We start from the raw sequence: 17,548 nt of genomic DNA on the forward strand, positions 1-17,548 counted from the left end.
TGTGCCTTTCTTACATCACTTTTTTCTTTCTTCTGATTTATGTTCTTCCCCGCATCCTAACTACTGCTCAGAGGCCTGTGTACAATCCTCAACTCTACCCATACACCTTCTACACCTTCTGACCCAAAATCACTTCTTGTTGTTAATTTAATTTAATTTCTAACAAGGCAGCTTCAGCTCTTCTGCCTATCTGTCTAGAATAGAGTACACAAACATTGGGAAACAACAGGAAATGGGGGAAATAACAGAATAAAGGGAAGATTAATGGCCTTTCACTCAAATATGTAAAAAGAACAAATTAAAGGCACGAGTATTTGTAAATGGGTGTGATCCTATACCTATTGCAGAGACGTGGTTACAAAGTGAAAGTTGGAAATTAAATATTCAGGACTGTGAGTTTTGAAAAGGGCAGGTAAGAAGGGAAGTGTGGAAGAATAGAATTATTGGTGATGGAATGATAGCAAGCAGCATTCTTGGATCAGGAGAATGTAGAATCCATGTAGGTCGGGGTAAAATAAGGGAAAGGAAACAATAATACGGGGAGTCTGTAGACCACCTGTCAGTAGTTATTTGGTAGGACAGAGAATACTTTGAGAGATAATGAAGAGATATTAAAAAGATATTAAAAAAAAGCAGTACATTAATCATGGGTGACTTTATGTAGATTGGGATTGTCAGATTGAAAGAGGAAGCCATGAGAAAAAGTTCATTATTCTGATGAAGGGCTTTTGCCTGAAATGTCGGTTTTGCTGCTCCTTGGATGCTGCCTGAACTGCTGTGCTCTTTCAGCACCACTAATCCAGAAAAAGTTCATTTGTTTGGTGAAACTTTGCTGAATACACTGTGTGTTGTGGATGCTTACCGGGAATCAGGCTAGTTTGGATCTGCGTGTTATGAGGCAGGTTTAGTAAATGATGCAAGATTAAAAGATCGCCTTGGTAACAGACTATAATATAGTCAAATTTAGCCTTCTGTTTGAGTGAGGGGAAATTGGGTTGGAATCAATAGTGTTAAGTTTAAATAAGGATAAATACAAAGGATTGAGGGTAGACCTTGCTGGAGTGGATTGGGAAAAGAGTTTAGCAACAAAGACAGTTGAGGAAAAATAGTAGATATTGTAGGAAATAGTACATGGGTCACAGCAAAGAGGAAGGAGGATTTTAGGAAAGAGATAAGCCAACCATGGTTAATGAGGCAAGTCAAAGATAGTAACAAGTTGAAAAAAAATACAATGTGGCAAAGATGAGTGGTAAGCCAGAAGATTGGGAAACTTTTAAAAACTAACAAAAGACAACTGAAAAAAGAGGGTGAAAATAAACTTCGACGGAAAACTTGCGAGTAATATCAAGACGGACAGCAAGCTTCTTTAAATGTATAAAGAGGAATAGAGAGGCCCCTTAGAATATGAAGCTAGAGAAATAATAATGGGGAAACCAGGAAATGTCAGCAAATGTTTGGGAAACCCATGAAGCTCAAGGCTGTTAGGTCTTGTGGATCTGATAGAATGTGTTTAACTATATTAAAGGAAATATGGATCATCGAGGAATCCTTACAATCTGGAAAGTTTCCAGAGGATTGGAAACTGCCTTTGTAACACGTGTATTTCAAAAGGAAGAACGCAAAAATGACAGGTGTCTATTGGTCAGTTAGCCTAATCCAAACAAAAACAAATTGCTGGAAAGACTCAGCAGGTCTGGTTGGAGCCATAACTAGTACAATAAAGAATGTTTGTGGTTGTGAGAGATCAATCACCTCAGTCCCAGGATATCCTTACAGGAGTACTTCAGGGGAGTAACGGAGGTCCATTCATGAATGACCACCTCTTCTTCTTTAGGCCGAAGTGGGGATGTTTGCTGATGATTGCATAATGTTCACCATTTATGCCTCCTTGATACTGAAACAATCAGAGCCCAAATGCAGCAAAACTGGGCAATGTCTTGGGCTGATAAATGATGAGCCATATTTCAGTTGCACAAATGCCAGACAATGAGTATCTCCAATAAGGGAGAATCTAAGCATTTCTTTGATATTCAGTTATATTAACATCATTGAATCCCCAACTATCAACATCCTGGATGTTACCATTGAGCAGAAAGTGATCTGGACTCGCCCTATAAACACTGGCTACACTAGCAGCATGGACGCTTTCAAAATGATTTATTTTGCTTTTATTCATGTGTTGGGACATTCCACTGTTGCCTGGATGGGTGCAGCTTCAACAACAATCAAGAAGCTTGTCATCATCCAGGACAAAGCAGCCCAATTGCTTCACACCACATCCACCACCTTTAGTATTCAGACCTTTCACCACCAATACATAGTGACAACAATGTGTGCCATGATGAAGGTGCTCATCAGCACCTTCCAAATCCATGACCACTTCCATCTAGAAAGACAAGTACAGCAAGTACATGGGAACACCATCCCCTGCAAGTTCTCCTCCAAGCCACCCACTATTCTGACTTGGAAATATAACGTCTTTCCTTCAGTGTTGCTGGGTCAGAGTCCTGGAATTCCCTCCCTAAGGGCATTGTGGGTCAGCCCACAGCAGGTGAACTGCGGTGGTTCAAGGAGGCAGCTCACCCCCACCTTCTCAAGGGACAACTAGGGATGGGCAATAAATGCTGGCCCAGCCAGTGATGCCCATGTCCCACAATGGTATTTTTTTTAAAAAGCCATTCGCGATCCTGACTCGGAAATGTATCACCATTCCTTCAGTGTCACTGGATCAAAATCCTGGAATTCCCTCCCTAAGGACATTGTGGGTCAAAAAACAGCTCATGGGCTGGTTCGTGAAGGCAGCTCACCTTCTCCGAGGTAATTAGGATGGATAGTAAATGCCAGCTCAGCCATTGACACCCACATCCCAATAACATATTTATGAAAAGCATGGTTCCCATTCCAACATTAACTGTCCATGCATCCAAACCAAACAGTACAGAACCTATCCATCTTGATAAAACATTGAAAATAAGATATGTGAACAATGGAATGCCATGCAGGGCAGGGCAGAGGTGGGATGTTCAGTTGGGTCAAAGTGCTGCAGTCGAGTGTGTCAGACTGGAAATGGTGAGCCAGATATATTGACATTAAAAACTACTTATTGGTCTGCCCTGTTCCAGTACTTGGGTGTATGGTGATTGAGTTAAATGTATCAGATGTCTATGGGTTTCACTCATGTGTTGTATGCTCAATTTCACAATTCTGGCTCCTACAATCTATGCTCTCTTGTCTCTCAGAGATCCTTGACTACAGCTGCTGATGCCTGCAGTGCTGGCAAGCTGCCAAACACTGAGTCATGCTGCCAGCGTGGTCTTTCCACAGAACTATGTGCTTCAGACATTCACTGAGCGCCTCCCAGAGCTCAGGCAGATTTTTGCACTGTTAGATCAGTTTCAGCTGAGCAAAAAGCACCGCCATTGGGCAAAACTTATCGCGCTGTCTTGCGTGCTTTCTCTCTCACATGCTGTCTGTCTTGCGTGCTCTCTCTCTTCTCTCTCTCTCTCTCTCTCTCTCTCTCTCTCTCTCTCTCTCTCTCTCTCTCTCTCTCTCTCTCTCTCTCTCTCTCTCTGCAAGAGATCAGAGTCAACAGTGTGGACAAGGAGCAGGACAATCGACGTTTCAGGTGTAAGCTCCACGGATGCTGCCTGACCTTCTGTGCTTTTCCAGCACCCCACTCTCGGCAATCATCTACTCTTGCTCTTGGCCCAAAACCTTGCATGCAATGTGTTTCAAGTGATCGTCTAAATGCTTAAGTATTGCGAGGCTTCCAACTTCTACCATTGTTGCAGGCAGTGAGTTCTAGGTGGCCACCCTCTGGGGTGAAAAAAAATCTTCCTTAAATCCCTTTGAAATCTTCTACCCTTTACTCTGAATGTATGGGCACCCATTATTGAACCGTCTCCAACTGGGATAAGTTTCTAGCTATCTATCCAATGTGCCTCAAAACACTGTACACCTCATCAGACCCTGCCCACTCCGTCAGCCTTCTCTGGTCTCTTGATTGCTTCAGTCCAGGCAACATCATGAGGAATCTCCTCTGAATAGTCACAGTCCTTCCTGTAGTGTGGTGACTAGAACTGCACACAGTACTCTAGCTTTGGCTTTGCTAGCGTTATGTACAATTCATTCAAAATCTCAAATTGCTGGAAAAACTCCGATCTGACAGCATGTGTGGAGAGAAAGCAGAATCAACATTTCGTGTCCTGTGACCCTCCTTCAGAGCGGCGAATCCTGGTGAATCACCTTTGCATGGAAGGATTATGCCATTCCACTAAAGAGGCAACATCGATTTCATGCCCAGCAAGGATGCTTCTTGTTCCAATTTCAATTCTTCCTCAAGAACCCAGTATTTCTAGATCTGATCCATCCCCCTGCAGAGGTCTCCTCTGCTTTCCAGCAGGTCACTGGGTGTCAAAGCAGAATTAAGACATTCAGTCCATTGAGTCCACTCTACCATTCCATGAGATGGCTGATCTGTAAATCCTCAACTCCACTTTACTGTCTTTTCCTGTTACCTCTCATTCCCCCACATGGCCTTCTGTGATGAAGAGTTCTAAAAATTCACTACCCTCCAAGAGAAAAGGTTCCTCCTCAAATCTCTCTGAAATGAGCTTACTAAGGTGTTATGGCCTCTAGTCCTAGACTCGCCCATAAGGAGAAGCAACTTTCCTGCATCTACCTTGTCAAATCCCCAAGAATGTTATATGTTTCAATAAGGTCCCCTTTCATTCTTTTAAATTCTAAGGACTGCAGTTCCCATCTACTCAACCTATTCCCTAAGACAGTCCCTCCATACCCAGGGTCAGCTGAGTGAACCTTCTCTCGACTGCCCCAATGGCAGATAAAAGACAAAAGCCTAAAAAATGAATGAGTGAATGGCTGTCACCTATCTTACTGAGTTGAAACATGCATGGTACACATTCATGTTCTCTCTCTCCCGGCAGAAAATATTTGCACTTTTTTTTTGCTTACACTCTGTTGCTATTTCCCTGAGGGAATTGAGATACAGCTGTGTAAGAACATGAAGTTTTCAATCGGAGATAGTGGCATATCCATGTTACTGGCTCCAGCATAGGTTTAAATCTCACCAGGTCAGCTAGTGAAATTTGAGATCAATATAAATCTGGAATAAGTAGTTAGTCTAATAGGGATCATGTAACCACTGTCAGTTGATGTAAAAATCCATCTGGTTTTCTGATGTCCTTTACGGAAGGAAATCTGCCATCCTTACCTAGTCTGGCCTACATGTCCAAGTAGCTTATAACATCTACAAAAAGGGATTATGAAAGGAAACTTGCGAGGGCCATCAAAATCACTAAGAAGATATTTTATAGTTACATAAAGGAAAAGCAGGTGGTCAGGAACATTACTGATCCATTGAAGACCAGAAATGGGAATGTTCTCAATGACGGTTTACACGCTTGCCATTTCTGCACAATCACTTTGTTACAAAATTACACAAGGAATATAGAACAATACAGCGCAGAGCAGGCCCTTCGGCCCTCAATGATAGCTTGCTGGAAGTCTGAACGGAGTTAATAGTGGAGCAGGGACTAAATAACCTTATTCTAAATAAACCCTTGATAATGTGAAATTATGATACTAACAAGTGACAAAACTACAGGAGCTGACCTATTCCATGTGAGGATGGTAAGAGAAGTAGGGGAGCACATTGTAGATACACTAACTATTATCTTCCAAAATTCCCGAGGTACAGGAGTCATCACGCTGGGTTGGAAAATTGCATATTATTCCATTTCTTTAAAAGAGCGGGGAAAGAGAAACCAAGGAATAACAGACTAGTTCGCCTAATATGTGGTGGGGAAAGTATTGGAGTCTATAATCAAGGATGAGGTAACCTGAACACTTTGAAAATTTTCAGTTAATCGGAAAATCTAGCATGGATAGCTCAAACCTGACAAACGTTATTGAATATTTTGAAGAGGTGACTAAGATAGTAGACAGGAGAATGTCTGTAGATATGGTTTAAATAGACTTTCAGAAGGCATTTGATATAGTCCCATGTAAGACACTAGTTAACTAACATAGAATCCCAAATAAGTGAGGGCAAGTTACTGACATAGATGGGAAATTGGTTGAGTTGCAGGCAACAGAAAATAGGGGTAGTGGGTAGTTTCTCAGATTGACAGGATATGACCAGTGTCCCATAAGGATGTGACCAGACCTCAATTATTCAAATTATTTATTAACTTGGAAATTGGCATAGAAAGTCATATATCCACATTTGCTAATGACACAATCTGAGGCAGCATTGTTGACAGTGTAGATGATAGCATAAAATTACAGCAATATTGAAAGTCTAGATGCATGAATAAAACTGACACATGGAGTTCTATGTGAGCAAGTGGGGTTATTTGTTTTGGACAGAGAAAAGATAGATGTATGCAGATAAATGCATTGGATGTAATTTCTCGGGGTATGAAGGTAAATACGGTGGATGTAATTTCTCGGGATATGAAGGTATGGGCGGTGGGCGTTATTTCTCAGGGTATGAAGGTAAATACGGTGGATGTAATTTCTCGGGGTGTGAAGGTACACGCGGTGGATGTAATTTCTCGGGGTATGAAGGTAAATGCAGTCGATGTAATTTCTCGGGATATGAAGGTATGGGCGGTGGGCATTATTTCTCGGGGTATGAAGGTAAATACGGTGGATGTAATTTCTCAGGGTATGAAGGTAAGTGCGGTGGATGGAAAATCTCGCGGTATGAAGATCAATGCAGTGGACGTGATTTCTCGGGGTGTTAAGGTCAGTGCAGTGGATGAAATTTCTCTCAGTATGAAGGTAAATGCCGTGGATGTAATTTCTCGGGGTATGAAGGTAAATGCCGTGGATGTAATTTCTCGGGGTATGAAGGTACATGCGGTGGATGTAATTTCTCGGGATGTGAAGGTAAATGCAGTGGGTGTAATTTCTTGGGGTGTGAAGATAAGTGTGGTGGATGTCCAAAGGGAATTGGGAGTTCGGGTGTATGGATCTTTAAAGTACTATGAACCGGTGCAGAAAACAATCAAGAAAGCTAGTGAAATGCTGGCATTGGTATCTAGAGGACTGGAGTATAAGGATGCACTTGGTATGCTGCAGTTATGCAAAAATGTGGTTGCAGCTACTTGGATTACTGAGAACAGATTTGGGCACCATACCTTCAGAAGGATATATTGACCTTGGAGGGAATACAAGAATGGTACCTGAACTTAAGGGGTTACACTATGAGGAGAGATTCTAGAACTTAGAGGCATAAACTAAAAATTAGGGCCAGATCATTCAGGAGAGATGTTAGGAAGCACTCCATCACCTAAAGAGTGGTAGAGATTTGGAACTCTCTTCCATAAACAAACAGCAGTTGATGTGAGATTAGTTGTTAATTTTAAATCTAAGATAGATAATGTTTTGTTTAGCAAAGGGACTTGGATCAAAGGCACGGAAATGGAGTTAGGCCATAAATCAACCATGATCTCATTGAATGGCTGAACAGCTCAAGAGGCTCAATGGCTGATTGCTGTTCCTATGTGACTCCAGACAGTGTGGATGACTTGTAACTACCCTCTGGGTAACAAGGGACAGGCAGTAAATGCTGGTCTAGCCAGTAGCACTCTCATCCTGTGAACATTTTTTTAAAAATCCCTGTTTGATACAACTGACCCAGGAGGATTCTCACCCAAATCCTGCAGCTATTGGTAGATCATTTATCTGGTGCCAGTTGACAATCAGTTACTGAATGAACCTTGAGTGTGATCCTGACATGCTCAGTAACTAATGACTAATGATGTGTCTTTTACTCCACCACGTGGCACTGTCACTACATTGGCTACTGTCTGACTGGTGATGTTACGGGTTTTGCAGAGATGACCATGGCTTCAGTCCTCTCCACTGGGCCTGCCGTGAGGGACGATCCAATGTTGTCGACATGTTGATAATGCGCGGAGCTCGGATCAACGTGATGAATCGAGGTGATGATACACCACTTCACCTTGCTGCCAGCCATGGACACCGCGACATTGTACAGAAGGTAGGAACGTTTCCAGGGCCAGTTGGAGCTATTCTGTTTTGCAGGCTCCAGAACTCTCAGATCTTTAAGAGGGTCAAACACATTTCTCAACCTCTTTTTTTTTTCACAAACACCTTTGCCCTTCCCACAAACTCCACCTATCTCCCTATACGTGAAGATCTTGACCCTCCAAGAGGTGTCTCTCGGTTCCGCGATTGGTCAAATAATCAACAGGAATACGGTCTGTTTCAGCAAGTATAGTAGTTTATTCTCTATGCCGGGCGCAGGTTTGTCCAGCAACACAGAGGTTAACAGCTCCGGTGTTCCTTGAAGAAACTGCGCCAATTCACTTAGAAAAAGGCAATTTTTTTGAAATGTTTCTTAAGAAATAGTATAGTCCTAATTACAGAGTAAATCCAATAAAATATAATAAATGACATAATGGGCAGCAGGTTAACCCAATAATACTTTCTGGAAAACAAAGATGTTGACTGCACATTTATCTCTTCCCACCTGCATTTCAAGGTTAACCAAAATAGTTAGTAATGTCCGATCTAGCTTAGTTAATTTCCATGCTGTGAAGAGTCCATAGTTCTGCTTTATCTTTGATTCAATTAGCTCAGGAATGCAGCCTGAAGCCATTTTAAACACAGTGTTAATTTGCATGCTGAAACCATTTTGTTGTTAGTTTGTATTAGGAAGCCATTTTGTGGTTAATAAAAGCATGCATAAAAATGATTACTCCTGACAATCTAATTCTAGATTTTAGATCCTCATATGCACATTCTTGTATCCCCCATGTCCTTTAACCCCACCTATGTTCCCATCCCCACATTGCTCAGTTCCTAACTTTAAACTTGACATTTCCACTTCAGTACTTTTCCCTGTGCACTTGTTCCATAATTAGGTGCAACATCGAGGGCCGAAGGGCCTGTACTGTGCTGTAATGTTCTAATTGGGTTACTCTTAGAACAGGAGGGAACGGAATGGAATGGACTGGAAGGGACAGAGTAGGGACAGTGAAAGGAATAGAACATAGAAATGTACAGCACAGAACAGGCCCTTTGGCCCACAATGTTGTGCCGAGATTTAATCCTAATGTAAAATATAGTGACTTAACCTCAACTTACTGCTATCCATGTGCATGTTCAGCAGTCGCTTAAATGTCTCCAATAACTCTGCTTCCACCACCACCGCTGGCAATGCATTCCACACATTCACAACTCTCTGCATAAAGAATCTACCTCTGACCTCTCCTTTATACCTTCCTCCTAATATCTTGAAACTATGACATCTCGTACCAGTCAACCCTGCCCTGGGGAAAAGTCTGGCTATTGACTCTATCTATTCCTCTCATTATTTTGTACACCTCAATCAGGTCTCCTCTCTTCCTCCTTCTCTCCAGAGAGAAAATTCTGAGCTTATTCAATCTTTCTTCAAAAACCAGGCTCTCCAGTCCAGGCAGCATCCTGGTGAACCTTCTTTGCACCCTCTCCAAAGCCTCTGTATCTTTCCTATAGTAGGGTGACCAGAAATGGACACAGTATTCCAAGTGTGGTCTCACCAGGGACTTAAAATCAACGAGGTAAAAACAATGACTGCAGATGCTGGAAACCAGATTCTGGATTAGTGATGCTGGAAGAGCACAGCAGTTCAGGCAGCATCCAAGGAGCTCCTCACCAGGGACTTGTAGAGCTGCAGCAAAACCTCGTGGCTCTTAAACTCAATCCCCCTGTTAATGAAAGCCAAAACACCCTCTGCTTTCTGAACAAGTTGGGTGGCAACTTTGAGGGATCTCTGCACTTGAACACCCAGATCCCTCTGTCCCCCCACACTGCCAAGAATCCTGTCTTTAATCCTATATTCAGCATTCAAGTTTGACCTTCCAAAATGCATCCAGGTTGATCTCCATCTGCCATTTCTCAGCCCAGCTCTGCATCTTGTCTATGTCGCACTGCAGCCTGCAGTAGCCCTCAATACTATTGACAACACCTCCAACCTTTGTGTCATCTGCAACTTTACTAACCCACCCCTCAATCTCCTCATCCAAGTCATTTATAAAAACTACAAAGAGCAGAGGCCCAAGAACAGAGCCCTGCGGGACCCCACTCAACACTGACCTCCAGGCAGAATGCTTTCCATCTACAACCACTCTCTGCCTTCTGTCAGCCAGCCAATTCTGAATCCAGATAACCAAATCTCCCATACTTCCTGACTTTATGAATAAGCCTACCATGGGGAACCCTATCAAATGCCTTGCTGAAGTCCATATACACCACATCCACTGCTCGACTGTCGTTGACCTGTCTTGACGCCTCCTCAAAGAACTCAGTAAGATTTGTGAGGCATGACCTGCCCCTCACAAAGCCATGGTGACTGCCTTTAATCACACTATGCTTTGCCAAATAGTCATAAATCCTATCCCTCAGAATTCTTTCCAAAACTTTGCTGACCACAGATGTAAGACTGACTGGTCTGTAATTGCCAGGGATTTCCCTACTACCCTTCTTGAAAGAGGAACAACATTCACCTCCTTCCAATCCTCTGGTATGACTCCTGTGAAGAGTGAGGAGGCAAATATCCTCGCCAGCAGCTTAGCAACCTCCTTTCTCGCTTCCCGGTGCAGCCTGGGATAAATCTGGTCTGGCCTGGAAGACTTATCAATCTTAATGTTTTCCAAAATTTCTAGCACATCAACATCATCAATCTTGATCTGTTCAAGACTGTATCCCAGCTCCTCTAAGTTTTCATTCACAACAAGGTCCCTTCCCTTTCCTTGGTGAAAACCGAAGCAAAAAACTCATTTTGGACTTCCCCTATCTGCTCAGAATGTGAGGACTTGTGTGAGTTATCATCTTAAGTCACATCTGTGGCCTTATCTTACGGTGCTTCTTGTGGACTGCAACCAGTTAAACAGACTGAGAAGGTCTGTCCCCCATTTAGCCTGGGTTTGGTGTCAAGAGTAGAGTTGTCTTTGTCTTTGGCAGCCCATGATACTGTTACTGCCCAAAATGTGTCTCCCTCATCGCAAGGTAATGTGCCAGTTATTTTATCCGGGGAGAATATCTTCCTTTTGCTCTTCTGACCAGAGGCAGTCTCTGTTCGGATTAAATCTTTTTGTGCATATGTTGTATAAAACAGAAAATAGGAGCAGGAATAGGCCATTCAGGTTGGAACTGACAACCAGAAGCGGCAGATACAAATCACTATAAATGCAGGAGGAAAGATCACAGAAGCGCTTCACAGGAGGCTCCCAAGCACTGAGGATGTCACCTCGACAGGGGACGAAACATCTGCAACACAAATTCCCAGCTCGGCGAACAGAACCACATCAATTGCTGCTTGCTAGCTATGGGTTTGTTCTGCTGGGCAACCTTGTTGATGCAGTTTATTAACTCTTTCAAATGTGGTACTGTTGCAATCTTGAATCTATAAATGACCTCAAACTCTGAGCCCAGTAGCTGACGCGACTTGGTGAAGGATTGTGTCCAGTGTGGCTTGAGAACGACCTCACCATTCCATCTCAATACTTCATCGCTTCTTCCGTCACTCATCCAACCTCTCCTATCCCTCCTTAAAGTAACACCAACTTCTCCCCCACCTCTGATTAGCTCTGTCCCATGCTTCCTGAAGGCTTCCCTCCTGAGGCTGCCGTGCAGCATGGTCCTGGGTGAAAGGCGACAGGGTGGTTTGTGTTCCATGCCTCACCTTGGTTGAATTTGTGGAGTTAAGCAGAGGAGATTGTGTGAAGTTGTTCAAATTGCATTCAATGTTCCCAAGTTAAGAGTAGGAAATATGTCAGCCAGGGTTCCCGTTACTGATCTCCATGGGTCAGTTTGTGTGTTTGCATGCCTGTGCTTTATTTGTTCATAGTTGCGTGCTCTTAATTTGAATGCAAGATTTATATTTGCTTTTTTCTGCTTGCCCTGGCTGAATGTCTGTTCATAAATATTGCTGAGGCTTGAAGGCGTTGCTGACTAGGCCAGCATTTCTTGCCCATCCCTTATTTGCCCAGAGAGCAGTTGAGAGTCAGCCCCATTGCTATGAGTTTGGAGTCACATGTAGGCCAGACCAGGTCAGGAAGGTAGATTTCCTTCTGAAAAAGATGTTAGAGAACCATATGGATTTTTACGCCAATTGACAATGGTTACATGATTGATTAGTAAGGGGATCAAAGGTTACAGGGAGAAGGCAGGAGAATGGGTTTGAGAAACATACCAGCCATAACTCGATGGGCCAAGTGATTACGTTCCCACATCTTAGGCTCTTATGGTCATCACTAGACCTCAAGATAGCGTATTGATATGCAGAGGGAAACCAAGCACACGCACTTTAAGGCATGTCCCCTCTCTCTGGTCTATACGTCTCACCATCTTGTTGGGTCTGTGTCAAGTCCAGGTGAATCACCATCTGCATTTGTCTCCACAGCTTATCCAGTGCAAAGCAGATGTCAGCGCAGTGAATGAACATGGAAACACACCACTGCACTACGCTTGTTTCTGGGGTCATGATAAGGTGGCCGAGGTAAGAGCTTGTCACACTGTGTTCACGGTTTCTGACACGCACCAATGATCGGTTTTTACACGAATCCAAGGTTTGCCTATCTACAGTATGATTAAAATGTTGTGACCAACATGGACTGCACAATGTGCATAGATTTGTGCCAAGATTTGCTCATCAGGTTACATTTGCACTTCCTGTGTTGTCAGTGAGATACTGATGGGTGTGAGGTTTCTCGAAACACTTGGAAGTATGGGGATTACATTTGGCTGCTCCAGCCTATGCTGTCTCACTGCAGGACTCTTCAGCAAGCCCCACTTCCATAACCATTCCCATTAAATCTGTTCATTCCCATCAATTCCTGTTCAGATTCTTTTCTAATTTCTGTTTGAATGTCTCAATTAAACCTGTCTCCCCCTACACTCTCAGACAGTACATTCCAGACCCTAACCACTCGCTGGGTATCTTTTTTCTTTGTCATCGTCAGTTCTTCCATCTATCATCTTATATGGATGTCCTCTGTTTCGCAACTCTTCTACCAGTGGGAGCGCTTTGTTGATTGGGCAAGGATCAATTGTTTTGGCAGTGTTATCATTAGCCCACAGAAGTGGAAGTTTCCTAGTCACCAATGCAACCAACATTCCATCTGCCTCAGATAGGCATTCCAGTTCCTGAAATTCTTGTGAAACAATGCACAATCACACTGCATTGACTGAGCTTTCGCTTGGGTGCTCAGCTGTTAATTCATTCCTAGAGCCATAGAGATGTACAGCATGGAAACAGACCCTTTGGTCCAACCTGTCTATGCCGATCAGATATCCCAACCCAATCTAGTCCCACCTGCCAGCACCCGGCCCATATCCCTCCAAACTCTTCCTATAACCTGGCTATGTATTCTATACGTAAACACTTGGATTAGATTCTAGCCTGTAACACATACCATGTCAACATAATTTGGAGATGCTGGTGTTAGACTGGGGTGTACAAAGTTAAAAATCACACAACACCAGGTTATAGTCCAACAGGTTTAATTGGAAGCACACTAGCTTTCGGAGTGTCGCTCCTTCATCAGGTGGTAGTGGAGGGCTCAATCCTAACCTATAACCTGGCTGGACTATAACCTGGTGTTGTGTGATTTTTAACCATGTCAACATATGTTGCTATATACTGGATTGTGGATCGTATTAAGCCAGAGAGTGTTCATTCGAGGGTTACCAAGGTGTTGCGAACCACCCTCTGTGTAAAGGTTTGAGTTATAAAGAAAGGCTGGATGGGCTGGACTTTTTTCACTGGAGCATAGGAGGCTGAGAGCTGACCTTGTAGGGGTTTATAAAACCATGAAGAGTATAGATAGGGTTAATGGTAGGTGCCTTTTCCCTGGCATTGGGGATTTCAAGACTATGGCACATTTTTAAGGTGAGAGGAGAGAGATTTTAAAAAATACAGGAGGGACAAATACTTTCTTTTTAAAAACTGGTGGTTCACATATGGGATGCACTTTCTGAGGAAGTGGCGGATGTGGACACAATTACAATATTTAAAAGACATTTGGATAAGTACATGAATAGGGAAGGTTTGAAGGGATATGGGCCAGGAGCAGGCAGGTGGGACTAAGTTTAGTTTGGGATTATGTTTGGCACTGACTGGTTGGACTGAAGGGTTTGTTTTTGTGCTGTATGACTCTATGTGCAGTTCCTGGTAACATTTTTCAGTCATTCTGTCAACTGGTCACCCTGTAACTACACTCTCCCACCAATGTGAAGGCCACAGAATCATCACTGCCAGGAGGGCTTGGTTACATGGTTTATAAAGGTAGCCCTTGTTATGGAAATTACCAGGCAGAAATTAAGTGACAAGGCAGAATACCTGATTTAAAATGGGAATCCATTCTGTCTTGAGTGTCCTGGCCTCTCCTCACTTGAAGCGTATCACAAAACTGTAAAATCTCCATTATCAGACTTAATTTCCTGTTATGTATATTTTTGGCCTGAGATTCACATTGAACATTGAAAATGTAGTGTCACCAAAGATAATGGGAAGTGTCAGAATGAATGGATCTTGTTGACAATGTGAAGAGAGCCTGCCTGGACTGTGTGGTGAACTTCCAACATAATTCCTTAATATACTGTACACGGGATCTATGAAGCAGGAGATGTGTGTGTAGTCAATGTGGTCTCTTTCCTTTCAGGATCTGGTGCTCAGTGGAGCCCTTGTTAGCATCTGCAGTAAGTATGGAGAGACCCCATTGGACAAAGGAAAGGCGCACTTACGGGAGATACTGAAGGGTATGCAAACTGCTTTATCCAACTCGTTACATGGTGAAGGTTCCGGTAAAATTTACAAAGTGACTGTGGTTTTGCTGTACACAGCTGTTTATAAACCACCCACCCTTTCAGCTTCAACCATCTGGCTCCTGACCCTCCCCTGGAAATCAGGTCACGCAACATCTGAGGAGCCCTTCATTAGGAATGTGGGGGGACAGGAGGCTGAGGGGTAAATCGGAGGCTGGGAGTGGGGTGGGGGTGAATGCAGGTGGGAGGTGATTGTGATAAGTTGATGGGGAGGGTGGGAACACATAGGTGGGACTGAAGATGGGCAAGTGAAGAGGGCAGTGCCAAGTTAGAGGGTTGGATCTGGGATGAGGTGGGGGGGGGGGGGGGGGGGGGGTGAGGGGAGGGGAGAGGAGATGAGGAAACTAGCAAAGTTGATGTTGATGCCATGTGCTTGGAGGGTCCCAAGGTGGAAGATGAGGTGTTCTTCCTCTTGTCATCGGGTGCTGAGGATTTGGCTGTGGAGGAGGCCCTTGGTGGAGTGGGAGGGGGTGTTGAAGTGGTCAGCCACAGGGCAATGGGGTTGTTTAGTGCATGTGTCCCAGCGATGTTCCCTGAAACGTTCCACGAGTTGGCATCCTGTCTACCCAATATAGAGGAGACCACATCGAGAGCAATGGACACAGTAGATGAGGTGGGTGGATGTGCAGGAAAATCTGTACTGGATATGGAACGATCCTTTGGGGCATTGGACAAGGGTGAGGGGGAAGGTGTGGGCATAGGTTTTACACCTGTTGTGGTGGCATGGGAAGGTGCTGGGAATGGAGGGTAGGTATGTGGGGGCATAGAAAATAACAAAATGTTTCCTGTGCTTAAGTCATTGAAGAGGCAGTTTCAGTTCAGATTTAAATCTCAACTATTCATGGGAAACAAATGCAGAATATATTAAAATATGTTCTCCAAATGAAACTTGCCAAATAAAACAGTCAGAATTACAGTGGCAACTTTGATAGAGATCAGCATTCTTTGAATTTGCAATATGAAGGGGGGCACTGAATTCTTAACAATAATTAACAGAACTGAAACAGCTCCGCCTCAAGTTCTAATATTCTCTAAAATCTTAACAAAACATCAAAATTAAAATGCAGTCTTCTTTTTGTGAGCACTACATTAAAAACACAGCAGCAAAAATATTTTAATACATTACTCTCATCTGGCTAAAACGTGACCACTGACACAATTGTTTTAATTTTAACCGGCACTGTAAAATTTCAAACAAATCAGGGGCTCAAGGCCCCCAATCAGTTTGTTTTAAGTTTGCAAGTTTGATAATTTTAAAAAGGACATAATGTTGTACAATTTAAATGTAAAAACATAGCCCACAAAACACATTGATTTGAGATCTTTATTCAAACAAGGCAAAAGAGTTACTTGAAAGGATTTTCTGAACCAGGATTTTAACAAACCAAAATATTTAATGATCAAACTCTCTCCGCATGGCACAATTTATATTGAAACTTCCTTTTTCGACCCAAGTATTAGTACAATCTTAATTTCAGCACTTCTCATCTTTTTTGATGGGCGGCATGGTGGCACAGTGGTTAGCACTGCTGCCTCACAGCGCCAGAGACCCGGGTTCAATTCCCACCTCAGGCGACTGACTGTGTGGAGTTTGCACGTTCTCCCCGTGTCTGCGTGGATTTCCTCCGGGTGCTCCGGTTTCCTCCCACACTCCAAAGATGTGCAGATCAGGTGAATTGGCCATGCTAAATTGCCCACAGTGTTAGGTAAGGGGTAAATATAGGGGTATGGGTGGGTTGCGCTTCGGCGGGTCGGTGTGGACTTGTTGGGCCGAAGGGCCTGTTTCCACACTGTAATCTAATCTAATTTTTTCCGCATCCTCTTGATGAAATTGTATTTACTGAAGAAAAGAAAATCCTCACAGCGGACCACATGGTGTCACAGTCCAAGCCACTCTCTTCTCCCAGAAGAAAGACTCACCGAGTTGAGTCCACTGCCCAGAAACTGAGACTCCCACAACAAAAACCCAGATAAAGCTTCCCCGGTGGTTAATGTACTTTACTGTCGGAATCCGAGCGGACTGGGTTCACTTTCTCCCCCTTTTCCCGTTGACACCATGTTGCCCTAAAAGTACTTCAAAGGGGAGGTGTGGAGGTCAAAGGCGATAACTTTCAAAAGTACCAAATTCTGTTTAAGTGTTTTCCTTTGAAGTTCCTGGTTTCTAACTTTTTTTTTTGCTCCAGAGCCTCAAATCTCACCACTGGAGGAATCCAAACTCCTTTTTCCAGGGGACCTTAACCCCTTCCTCACTTTACTTCTCAAGGGGACTCGAGCCCCTTGTAATACCCTGGGGACTCTGACCCCAATCAAAACCCTTTTTCCGTGCAAAGCGACTCGTTGGTGTGCAAGTGTACGAGTTACCTCAAGGGTACAAAGAATAGTGGATTTCCTTCCCAAAGGGCAGTAGTGGAACATATGGGTTTTTACAACAACTGATAAGTTTTACTGTCACAATTATGGTGACTTGCATTTATTTCCTGGTTCATTAATTGAATTTTAGTTCCACCAGCTGCCATGCTGGGAACTGAACCTGAATCCATAATCATCAGCCTGGATCTTTGGGATGATGAGTCTAGTAATGTTACCACTATAACTTCCTGTATTGTCAGCCTTTCAGGAACATAGAATAGTACAACACAGGAATAAGCCCTTCATCCTGCCACGTCAGCGCTGACCATCTGAACTC

General features: G+C 43.4%; 1 protein-coding gene across 1 annotated transcript in view; it reads left to right on the forward strand.

Moving 5' to 3' along the window:
* Window positions 1–17,548, forward strand: part of ilk (integrin-linked kinase) — a 75,929-nt gene that overhangs the window by 35,425 nt on the left and 22,956 nt on the right. The window contains exons 3-5 of the mRNA XM_072576670.1: window positions 7,867–8,032; window positions 12,440–12,535; window positions 14,700–14,796. Of these exons, the coding sequence (XP_072432771.1) occupies window positions 7,867–8,032; window positions 12,440–12,535; window positions 14,700–14,796 (359 nt within the window). The remainder of the gene's footprint in view (window positions 1–7,866; window positions 8,033–12,439; window positions 12,536–14,699; window positions 14,797–17,548) is intronic.

This window comes from Chiloscyllium punctatum, chromosome 9 (assembly GCF_047496795.1).
Source record: "Chiloscyllium punctatum isolate Juve2018m chromosome 9, sChiPun1.3, whole genome shotgun sequence".
Lineage (NCBI taxonomy): Eukaryota > Metazoa > Chordata > Chondrichthyes > Orectolobiformes > Hemiscylliidae > Chiloscyllium > Chiloscyllium punctatum.